The following is a 12,231-nucleotide window of genomic DNA, read 5'->3' as shown; positions in this document are numbered from 1 at the left end:
CTAGTGCTAGTGTCTTTTTCCCCATAGGGGCCGGGGTACGGAATGCCGGTGAACAGGCACCGACCCGAGATGAGAGGTGAAATCCTTGTAGAAATCAGGTAAGTCTTTAATGAGCGTTTTTTGGTAATGTCTTTTCATTCGCTCATTAACGCTGATGTCTCTTTTTCCCCTTAGGGGCCGGGGTCCGGAAATGCCAGGATGCGGCGCGGACCCGAAATGAAGAGGGAATGAATCAACAGGTAAGTCTTAGCATGGAGATTTAGCTTTCCTTATTCCCTTCTCTCTCTCACCTTTTGTTCTTGTCTTTTTCTCCCTGGGCGCTGGGGCGTGACTGCGAATCCGGATGATCGCTGCTGAACATGGAGGCGCCCTGTAAAGATGAGTGAAATGCGGCGCTGCAGCGATCGACGCAATGAGCTTTTAAATAAAAGTCTTCCTTTTCAGGATTGTCGGCGAGATGTCTCCGGGATGCGGATTTAGCAGGTAAGGACTTTTCCTTCTTCTGTTTTCTTCTCTTCCTTTGCAGGTGATCCAGGATGCTGGCAGGCGTGGCAGAAGTCAGGATGCAGGAGCAGACACGGTAAGCGTCCAGCTGCTAGATGCAGAACAACGCGAAGCACGTGTGGCTGTTCGGGTGGGGTTTAAATAGCTTTGGAAGAAGTTCCAGGTATGTATCCTTCCTCCAATCAGGTATGTATCCTTCCCCGACCACGCCCAGATGGTAAATTAGTCCCACAGGTAAAGTAGTTCCTTTCAGGCCTCAAGGAGGCCGGGATCCTGCAGCATGGTCTGCATCAGGTAAGTGCACCCAAGCACTCCCATAATGAGCCTGGCGCCTATGGCGCCAGGACTGATGTCTTATGAGCCTGGCGCCACAGGCGCCAGGACACTGTCCAAAGGGCCCCTATATGGGGTTGCTGGGTCCTTCCTTGGGGACTGGATGTCCGCTTTCGGGGACGCAGGGCTTGAACCGGCTCCCCGGGAGCGGGCATCATGACAGCAGGTCCATTACAGGGTTATCGTCAATAGTAAAGAACGTTGCTGGACACTTCAAGGAAGTTAAGCGACCGGCAGGGGGAGATGATCGCTACAACTGAGGGTCGGCTTCATCTTCCTAAAAATCTACACTTAATGCAAGAAAGCAGGCTCTCCTCTTGTGCCACTGTCACATCCTAACAAAAGTACATCTTAGAGTAAGTAAGAAAAACATTTTTAGAACAAGTTGTTTATGGCCTTAAAACAAAAATGTTTTTGTCATCATGCAGGTCTGCGAGTGGAGTTTGTGCTAAGGGTTTGGTAATGCATGGCAGTAGCTCTCTGTATCAGCTTTAAGAAACCAAGTCAATGTCTAGCCTATAAAATAAGACATTGCCTGCTACTAACCAATGTACACTTTGGAGACTTCATCAAAGTCATCACTTCAAACTCCACCGTCCCCAGAGACCTTCAGAGCAGGGGCTTTTAATAGTCCCCCAATTTGTGATCAAAATCTAGAGTGGCGCTCTGCCTACCAATCAGCTAAAATATTGAATGCCCGACCAGTGGACCATCACAGAAAACCCAAGTCTCTGCTTTTCCAATCAATTCCAGGATAGATCATGTTCAGCAGTGGGTATCGGTTTGTAAACAGTGTATGCACATGTGACCTCTGCCATATAAAGAGAAACCAACACAACATTTTTTTGAACACAGTAAAAGTGTTAGGTCATGTATTGGTGTACAATAAATAACAGATCTCGTTATCCCAAATAAGTAAACAAATCTTTGGTCTACAGAGCAAGCAATGAACTGTTTACTCATTATGTTGACTTACTTTTTTCTGTCTTCTCTCCATTTGGAAATTTCTTCCGGAGTATCTAGCTTTATTTTTTTTGCACCAGGCGCATGAGTCTGGAAACGAAGAAATGTTTTCTATGGATTAATCTTACATTTTTTATTTATTTAAAACAATCTCAGAAAAGAAAAACAACATTTACCAGAGAAGTAGCTCTGTTCTAAATGCATCGCATCTGACCATTTGAACCTCTGCATTGGATAAAATCTTCAATTCAAATCGGGTTGCTTCATCTACAAAATCCTTGGTTGTGACTAAAGCTACAAATTCTCCTGGCACCCACCTTCGTAATCCCCCCAAAACCCATTTGCACAGCTGAAGCAAACCTCCTAATTTCAAAAGTCCAGTTTGTCACCAAATAATTGAAAGCTTTTTTGTTTTTGAGGGGCATACTGCGCCATTCTCTCCCAACGAACTGTCCCCTGAACATATAGCTCTTCCAGAGCGAATACCTTCACCCATGGGTTCATCTCACTCCCTTCCCTGCCCATCTTTCCCAAGCACCTTGAAGCCACTTGTGGCATTTAGTGTTACAAGTAAGAACACTTAGATGTCCCAGAATATGTTCACATCCTTCATCTGCAATATATTGCTTTTTTGAGGTGGACCATTTTGTATATTTACAAAAGAATGTGGAAGCCTTTACGATATTGGTCATCCCATGTCTGGGGATGGAATGGAGACTATCTTTCAGAAACTTATCAAAAAGAAGGCCATGGAGTGGGATATCATCAACAACATGGCGATACTCAGTATGAAGAAACGGTATGTACAATACACCCCGATGGGATTCGAAACTGCAAAACCTAAAAGATATTTAACAAAAATGTGTAACAAGGGGCTATTACGTTTCATTCTACTATTACGATTTAACATACTGCTATTAGTATGTGGGGAGCTGGTTGTGGGTCGCGTAGCAGGACAGATTGTGTTACTTGTGTAAGAAGGAGGTTAAAACTAGTAGACATCTACTGACTAACTGCTCACACTGCCAACACTATTACTACAAAGGCTATAGGAACTAGTGAGTGATCTCAGAATGGTGCCAACAGACCAATTCTGGTCAGCTATATACACAGCAAACACTTAGCTGTATGTGGGAGAGGCATATCATATTTGGAATACAATTGAAAAAATGCTGCTAGCAACCAGTGATGAATGCACTGCACTTTAAAATTATTTAGGATTTTACTTTCGCTTCATATTATTGTATTCGTGGTACTATGCCCTTGAGGGTATCGTCTATTTTTAACATTGTAGGATGCTGATTTTAATTAATATTCTAAAAATACAAGTCACAAGAAAAGAATGTGATTTATGATCAATTTGTTAAGTATAGAACTTGACTTTTTGTAATTAATGATCTTATATGCATGTGTCTAATGGAATCTACTTGTATTGTTTGAAACAGATTTTATATTTGTATATGTGAATAGCTTATAAGGCTTTAATTAATCAAGTGCACTATAAACTACATTTAATTTTTTTATATTTAACAATATTAAAAAAATTCCATAATATAGTTGTCATTCTAATTGTATGCAGCATGCTTCTAGAAACAATCACTGCATGTCTTTGCCTGCATCAATACATGGGATATAGCTATTTAGGAAGGAAACTAACAAGGATTCAGCAGAAATGTCCGAAAGTTGAATATTTAGGAAGGAGAAGGTAAACATTATTACTCACAATTCGATCCACATCTTTTGGTATATTTGGATATCAGAATCAGGTCTGCGTGTATCTTAGCCAAATATGAACGTATCCCACTGTAGCTTGAAATCTAAAACTAGCTTGTTTTACAAACATGTTGTCTGCATTCACAGTTTGGTAGACTAAAGTAATTAATATTCTTCCGCTGGCAGGTCCTCACAAATCAAGCATCATCACTGGGATAAAATTCACTTTTCTACCACTTCCCAATCTACATTCTTGTTATGACAAACATAGGATTTTCTCTAAAAGTAAAACATTGAGAAGGTCTTTCTTATGCATTAGTGCAGTTCTACAAAAGTAGCAGCTGCTTCAATCACGCACATATTTACTATTTACCAAATGTATAAAGCACAGCACAGACCTGGTCCAAACAGGCATTGGGGTGCTGCACAGACCTTCATCAATTGGCGTAAACCGCAGAAATAAAATCATAATCCCATATGATACATTTAGACCAGTGAAGCAAGAAAACTGCTTCATTACAACTGTTTGCAAGAGAGATGCTTTTAACCACTGTCTTATCATTAGTAAATAACTTCAATACTGAAAGGAAGGGGTAGAGTGTTTAGCAACTCTCGGACATAGCTAGATAAGGCCCTTAAAATGTCTGATTCTTTAACCAAAGTAGTGTCGGCTTAGATTCTTTTATATGTCATTCTGTTGGATTTCAACTATTTCTTGGGAAGATATATAGGCTTCCTAAAAGAAGAGAGTCTTCACCAAGAAGAGAGTCCATATTCAAGCCCGTGTCTCTGCGGCATCTAACAACTCTTTAAAATCTGCAAGGAGCTTGCCAACCCTGCTGCTGTCTCTACCCCTCCTCTCGCCTCCCAGGCTCTCTGTCAATGCCCTTGCCTCTCACTTTATCTCAAAAACCCAGTACATCCTGTCCACCCTCTCCTCCTTTCCCCCTCCTATTCCCTCTCAGTCTGTGCTCGCTGATCCCCCTTTTACCACCCCCACCCTCCTTCTCTTCCTTTCCTCTATTCTCTCCTGATGAGGTCGCTAAACAAGTCTGATCTATGAAAGCCTCGTCAAAACAGGTTCATCACTGTTCCTCTAAAAGCATCAATTACCACATTGACACTCTCGCTGCACCCTTGCTGATTTTTGTAACAACTCCTTTGCTTCAGGATCTTTCCCCTCCCCTCTGAAGCACTCCCTTGTGCATCCACTTCTCAAGAAACTCACAGCTGATCCTTCCTGTCCAGCTAACTATCACCCAATTTCCATTACTCCCTTTCTGGGCAAACTCCTGGAAAAGCTGGCCAGAACTCAGCTTAACCTTCATTCTGATTCTGTTGGCTGTCTCCATGACCACCAGTACAGCTTTAGAGTGCCAGAAGCATGGAAACTGCTCTCCTGAACATCCGTAAAGATCTGCTCTCCAACCTTGATTCTAACATTCCCTCTGTCCTCATCCTACTCGATCTTCTGCCTTCGATACAGTCAACCATACCATCCTGCTCAACCGTTGTCACGATCCAAGCCCCTGACCCCCCTCAGGTATAACAGCCCCCTGGCAGCAGTGGGGCTAAATCCCTTCACACTGGCCCCAAGGGCCTTAAAACTCCATTAGAAACATACATGGAGTCAGTCCTGGCCCCTTTGGCGCCAGGCTCATTATCAGGAATAAAGCAATACCAGTTTTGAACCTTAATCCAACATGGAGGCCTATTACACAGCTTAGTTCCTTAGAACCAAGCTATGGGGTCTAGTGTTTTGGGTGTGGATGGGCCTGGAACTACTTGGCCTGGAACTACTTTACCTGGGCTATTTAAACCACACCCAAACAGCAAAACACGCTTCGCGTTATTCTGCACTCCTGCAGCGTAACGCTCACCGTGCCCAGCTCCTGCTCATCTGCTTCTCCGGCGGCTGATCCTGAAGCCCTAGATCCGGATTCCATTAATAACCTGAAGAACAAGAACAGCATTAGCGAGCAAGAACACTTACCTGTGAAGTAACCGGTCTTGAATCCATCCTGGGCTTCGCTTACCTCGCCCATCTCCGGAGTTCGCCGCAACCTGCAAAGGTAAAGAAACAAGGTCAGCATTAACAACCTTTCTTACCTGGGCAAGCACCGAGTCCTGGCAGCACCCTGCGCTTCTCTTACCTCGCCCATCTCCGGGTTTCACCGCAACTTGTAAGGGAGAAGGAACAAGGTCAGCATTAACAAAGCACTTACCTGGGCAAGCAGCGCTTTGATCGCTCATCACTCCGGAACATCACCGCAACCTGTACAAAGAAGAGAACACAGGTCAGCAATTAACACCAATAGACAGCGCAGCGCTCCATGCATCAATAACTCACCGCGGTCTTCGCCATCAGCACAGCAACACTGAGATCGCAACCATCCCTGTGAAAACAAAAAGACATGGTTAGGGAACAGCATAGTGGAGCAAGACACAGAGAAGACAGAGAAAACAGAGGGAAAGAAAGACAGATTAAAGACGAAAAAGACATTATAACTCACCTGGAAGACAGCACAGACAAAAGGGCACACGGACCAGTGAAGCAACTAGGTCCACGGAACGCCCACACCAACCATGCGCCCCTGCACACAGACGCAGGACTGAGAGTACAACGCACAAAAACCTAGAGTGTGCAATAACCCCAAGGGAGAGTATTTGGACCAGAGGGAGGTGGGAGTCCACCCATCACAGAACCAGTATCTTAACCCTCAATTCTCCTGGTATAAGCGCTACCCAACGTCTGGCAAAAACCAAGCAGAGAGGGGTCCGGGATAGCGCTTAGACCTCCATACAGTATCGCATGGCGCCCCCGTGGATACCAGGTGAGCATAACAACCGTCTCCGTGATAACCTAGGTATCACTGATCAGGCTCTGGCCTGGCTGACCTCTTTCCTCTGATCGACCCTCTCACGTCCAACCTGGGTCCTTCCCATCACCTATCTTCCTCTCTACCTGTGGTGTTCCCCGGTTCTCCCCCAACCACCTGTTTTCTTTATTAAATACATTTTGTTTACCAACCCAAACTAAAATATATATAAATAAATAAAAAATTCGACCCTTTTGCATTCGAGCAAAAGGTCATTCGATCCTTTTTTTTTTATCGTTTGACTGGACACCATGTTCCCCAGTGGTCTAACCTCTCGCCCTGGCTTTTCAACCAATACCTGGCTACTCTCGCCCATTGCATCGCAATTTCTGCTCAAATTTCCAGTGCTACACTGACGCTCAACTCATTTTCAGACTGCCCTCGGCCACCTCCTCTCCCTCTCATCTCTGACTGCCTAACTACCATTCAAGATTGGTGTGCTGCCAATGAACTTTGTCTGAATGCCAGCAAGACTGAGATCCTCCTCATCTGCAAACCGTCCCCATCCTTTCCCCTCACTCTCTGGCCGTCCTCCCTCAGCCGCCCTCCTACCCCCACCTGCAAGGCTAAGAATCTCAGGGTCATCTTTGACTCCACACTTTCCTTCTCCGCCCACATCTCTGAGGTCTCTAAAAAGTCAAACTTCCTACTGCACCTCCTCAGAGGTACAATGCCTTTCCTCTCTTTCACCCAGAAGCTCTGGTACTCTCTAGGTTGGACTATTGTAACAGCCTCTTTCTAAATCTACCTGCCTCTACTCTCTGCCCTCTGCAACTAATCCAGAACAGGACTGCGTGACGTGTCCTTGGCCTTAAACCCTGGGATCTTATCTCTCCAGCTCTGAAATCTCTCCATTGGCTCCCAGTGCATGCAAGGATTAAATTCAAAACCCTCTGCATTGTCCACAAGGCTTCCTGGGGCCTGGGTCCAAAATACCTTCAGCTATCCCTCCACAAATACCTCCCCTCTCGAGCGCTTCGCTCCTCTACCTCCAACTCCCTCAGGGTCAGTCGTTTTTCAAAGAAATGAGCTGGGGGTAGATCTCGCTCTTCGGCTGGGACCTCCATCTGGAACAGCCTCCCTGCCACTCTAAAACTTAATGAGAACCATCTCCGGAAGAACCTCAAGACCTTCCTCTTTGCTTCTGCCTTTGCTCCCCCTCCCCCCTGCTGATCTGCTTTCTCTTGGCACTGTGCACTTGGCCACCCTTTGTCCCCTGGGCCCAGGTGCCTGCTCACCCTGCCATGCCTCCTGGCTGCCCCTTGCATGGGGGACTGTATCTGTATCCACGTAGTCCCCCACATCCCCTCATTTTCTTCTTTTTCTGCACTTATCAGACTTACCCAGTCTGCTGCCATTAACACAGCACTTGCCACTTGCTGGCTGCACTACCAATGTTTATTGCCACCATCATCTATTTATTTGTATTTATTATTTGTTCTCTTCTGCTCCGCACTTTCCACTCTCCCTTTCCCATGCACCTTTCCCCTTTCTTTTTCCAATACACTTGCGCGTTCTCAATGTCACTAGGCCTAGTAAGATCGTTGTTGTGTTCTCCCGTTCCCCTCCCTTGCCTTGTCGCGCTCTGAAACACTTGTGTACGAGGGCCATACAAATAAAATATCATATGTCATAAAAGCTCTGACTCCTTTCAGCAATGCATCTATTGTACCCAATACCCCTTCACGGGTGCCATGGCCATTTCATGAAGTCCTTTCAATATGTCCCTCATACACATACTACACATACTCTTTAGTTTTTATCCTAGAAGTGTGTTTCTGATTTTGAAATGATTACTTTGCTTGTTCTTAGTGCACTATTCTGTTTCTCTCTTTGAGATGATCACCTGATGTATTCATCTCCTTGTTTCTTCCCAACCATTGTTGGATTTAGGGTGCTTGCTGACTTACCCCTGCTGTCCCTGCCTGTTCCTCACTAAGCCAACTCTGATTCCACCCCCTTTTTTCTCCCTTCACTTTTCTATATAACTTAGTACTCCACTGCGTTTCCTTCCCTTCTGTCCTTCACTACCCTTCTAAGGGGGTGCTCCTGCCCTTTCAAGTGAGAGCGTTATCCTGTGTCACCTAAAATTGTCTGTTAGAACACCAACAATACCCCAGGTTCGAATTTGAGGTCACTCTGGAGCTATTTAGCTCCTGCTTGTAGCCTTGAAGAGCCTGGTTAGCTTGATACCAACAGCTACCAGGAGCTACTTTTGGCTCTCCCAGCCAACTTCTGCTAAACAAACATATGTGAATTTAACTCTGTACGTCTGGATCAATCTACATTAAGGAACATATATACAATATTTAAAGCATACGGAGTCCTAAATAATGAACAAAAAGATGCAATTTATGTGGAAGTTAGATCTCCCGAAGGCTATGTAGTAGCTCCTTGTTCTTCTGTGGCAGCTCCTAGTCACTGGTTAATGCTGAATACCCCAGAGCTGCCTTTAGCTCCCGCTCATCCAATTTTAATTTCGATCCCTGCATACCTCTTTTGTTTCAACTTAGAATGTTACTTAATATTCACAAACATGTAATAGCCCAGCCTTTGGGGGGGATCCTGGAAAACTCAGAATTTATAACATACATTTTGGAAAACTTAAAAATAACTTTGAAATGAGCCAGATTGGTAATTTTTATATATTTTTTTTAATATGTTACTTTTCCTATTTAAAAGCTTTTGTGTAGCTTTTGTACAGAAATAGGACTAGGACTAGGAGCTGTAGATAAACAGAGAAAGACATATGTAACTTTAAGGTTGTCAGGATGCACCAGTACATGCTCATTCAGTATAAAGACAGTGGGGCCCCAGTTTATTTTTTGATCTATGGAGTAAAAATCTCAGAGAACAGCTGACGTCAGCTCTGAATGATGACCCATTCACTCTCAGGGAAGGGCCATGGGCCAATCAGAAGAGTGGGCGAGAAGAACAAGTTACTTTCTTACCTGGTAATGTTCTTTTGATGGGATGGTCCGACGACGTATTCCATATCTATGACATGTAATCACCACAGCTGTGCTGCTTCGGAAACTTTTTTGGGCGTCTGCGTCCTGCGTCGATGACGTCGATGCGCCATCGTCGAGGACCTCCTCCGACGTCAGACGTCATCCGATGTGATAAGTAGGACGCACGACGCCCGTAGCCTCAGTTGTAGTTTTTTCCCCCAGAACGTGTGACACTAGTCAACTGCCAGTCAGACACAAAGCCTTGCGGAACATAAGCTGCAATCGCAAAGAAATTCTGCAGCGGGGAAGGCAGGGCGGGAGCGATATGGAATACGTCGTCGGACCATCCCATCGAAAGAACGTTACCAGGTAAGAAAGTAACTTGTTCTTCGAGGGGATTGGGTCCTCCGATGTATTCCATATCTATGACAGACTCCCAAAGCAGTACCAGAGCAAGGAGGAGGGAAAGAATTTAGGATCAAAATTTAGAATAGCCAATCAAATAGCAGAGCAAAGGACCGCCTTGCCAAAGGCCAGATCCTGTGCTCGGATGGAATCGAGGGAATAGTGACGTACAAATGTATGTACTGAAGCCCAGGTGGCTGCATCACAGATGTTGCGAATAGGAACACCCCTCTGCAGGGCAGTAGATGCAGCCATACCCCTGGTAGAATGGGCCCGCAAGCCAGCCGGTGGGTCCTTACCCGCCAAGCGGTAGCACTCCGAGATGGCCAAAATAATCCAGCGAGACAAAGTCTGTTTCGTCACAGCTTGCCCCAAACGCTTTCCAGCGTAACCAATAAAGAGTTGATCGTCCACTCTGACCCGGGACATGCGTGAAACATAAAAGCTTAAAGCTCTCCTAGGATCAAGCCTATGGAGCCTCTCCTCTTCCTTACCAGGATGCGGAGGAGGATAGAATGCCGGAAGAACAACCTTCTGGGCCAAATGAAATTCCGTCACTACCTTCGGAAGAAAAGAAGGACGAACTCTAAGGACAACCCTGTCCTTGTGAAATACAGTGAAGGGTGGCTTAACTGAAAGTGCCTGTAACTCACTCACTCTGCGAGCGGAAGTAACCGCAACTAAAAACACAGTTTTCAGAGAACAGCCTCAAAGGGCAAGAATGTAAAGGCTCAAACGGAGCACCCATAAGAAACTTAAGAACAAGGTTTAAATCCCAACCGGGCACCAGGAAAGGTGACGGAGGAAACACATTAGTGAGCCCTTTCAGAAACTGTGAAATTAAAGGGATTTTAAAGTAAGAACACTCTTCAGACTAGCGCTTAAAGATGGACAGCGCCGCCAGGTAACCTTTAATGGTACCCACTTGCAAGCCCCTGTGCGCCAAAGAAAGTAAAAAGGACAAAACCATGGGGATGTCACATGCAAAAGGATCCACATTCTGAACTCGGCACCAGTCGCAGAACTTACGGCAACGGTACAGAGACTTTGTTGCTGGCCTTCGGGCCGAAAGCAACACCTCCATCACGTCCTCAGGGAGGTCCCAATCCTTATACCTCAACCTTTCAGAAGCCAAGCGTGAAGGTTGAGGGATCTGACCTCTGGATGGAGACCCTGACCCCCCTCCCGTGAGAGCAGATCGTCTCGGTAGGGAAGACGACGTGGAGGGCAGATGGACAAGTCGAGAAGGTCCGGGTACCACGTCCTCCGAGCCCACACCGGAGCAATGAGGATCATCCGGGAACCGAACTTCCGTAACCTCCGCAGCACTTGCGGGATGACGGGGACTGGAGGAAACACGTACAGCAGCGGGAATGACCACTCCACCACGAACGCGTCTCCTAAGGCTCCTTTTGGAGGAAATTCCAGCAAGCAAAACCTTTCGCACTTCCGGTTGACACTGGAGGCGAAGAGATCCACTTGAGGGGTCCCCCAAAGGGCGAAGATCTCCAGGAGAATCTCCTGAGCCAACTCCCACTCGTGAGAGATCGTGCTCTGCCTGCTCAGAGCGTCTGCCGTCACGTTTTCGTCTCCGGCCAGATGAACTGCCGAGATCGAAACTTCCTGCTGGATGGCCCAGAACTCGAGCTGCATCGCCTCCCTGCACAGAGGAAGTGACCCTGCCCCCCCTTTTTGTTGAGGTAGTGCATGGCCACTGTGTTCTCCGTCAGGATCAGGACACTCTTTCCTCGCACAGTCGGCAGAAAAGCCTTCAGGGCTAGCCTGACGGCCCTCAGCTCCAACAGATTGATATGGAGTCTGGACTCCGACGGAGACCAACGACCGCTGACTGTCAGCCCGTTGGCATGAGCTCCCCATCCCGTGAGGGATGCATCCGTCACGATCGTCACCTCCGGCCAGGGAAGCCAAAATGGAGCCCCCTTCATCAAGTTGCCTTCGACGGCCCACCACAGAAGATCCCGGGCGACCGAGGGCGGCACCTGAACTGGGTCCGACATCCTGCCGGAGGACTGTGACCATTGCGTCTTGAGCGCCCACTGCAAAGATCTCATCCGCAGGCGAGCCTCTGGCACCAGAAGAATGCAGGATGCCATGAGGCCGAGCAACCTCAAGAACTTGAACGCTGGGAGCGTCTGGGCATGCTGAAACTTGTGCACCATCTGCTGAATGTGAAGAGCCCTCACCTGGGGAGGAAAACATTGCCCCAGGGAAGTGTTGAGCACTGCTCCGAGATACTGGAGCCGCTTCATTGGCGTCAAATGGGACTTCTTTAAATTGAGGGAGAAGCCCAGCCTGTGAAGGGAGTGGCAGGTGACGGACAGATGATCCAGGACTTGCTCGGGAGAGCTCCCCCTGATCAACCAATCGTCCAGGTAGGGGTAGACGTGAATTCCCCCTTGCCTGAGATGCGCTGCCACCACCACCATGAGCTTGGTGAAAACCCTCGGGGCGGAGGTCAATCC

At 46.7% G+C, this 12,231-nt stretch overlaps 1 protein-coding gene across 2 annotated transcripts in view; it reads right to left on the bottom strand.

The window, feature by feature from the left end:
• NUFIP1 (nuclear FMR1 interacting protein 1) overlaps window positions 1-12,231 on the bottom strand; it is a 546,199-nt gene that overhangs the window by 278,471 nt on the left and 255,497 nt on the right. For both annotated transcript variants that reach the window (XM_069640255.1, XM_069640256.1), the window contains one exon: window positions 1,814-1,890. In XM_069640255.1, coding sequence (XP_069496356.1) covers window positions 1,814-1,890 — 77 coding nt within the window. The remainder of the gene's footprint in view (window positions 1-1,813; window positions 1,891-12,231) is intronic.

Source organism: Ambystoma mexicanum, chromosome 7q (assembly GCF_040938575.1).
Source record: "Ambystoma mexicanum isolate Mex_15411 chromosome 7q, UKY_AmexF1_1, whole genome shotgun sequence".
NCBI classification, from domain to species: domain Eukaryota; kingdom Metazoa; phylum Chordata; class Amphibia; order Caudata; family Ambystomatidae; genus Ambystoma; species Ambystoma mexicanum.
Note: the sequence above shows the minus strand (reverse complement) of the source record. Positions and strands in the feature narration are given on the sequence as shown.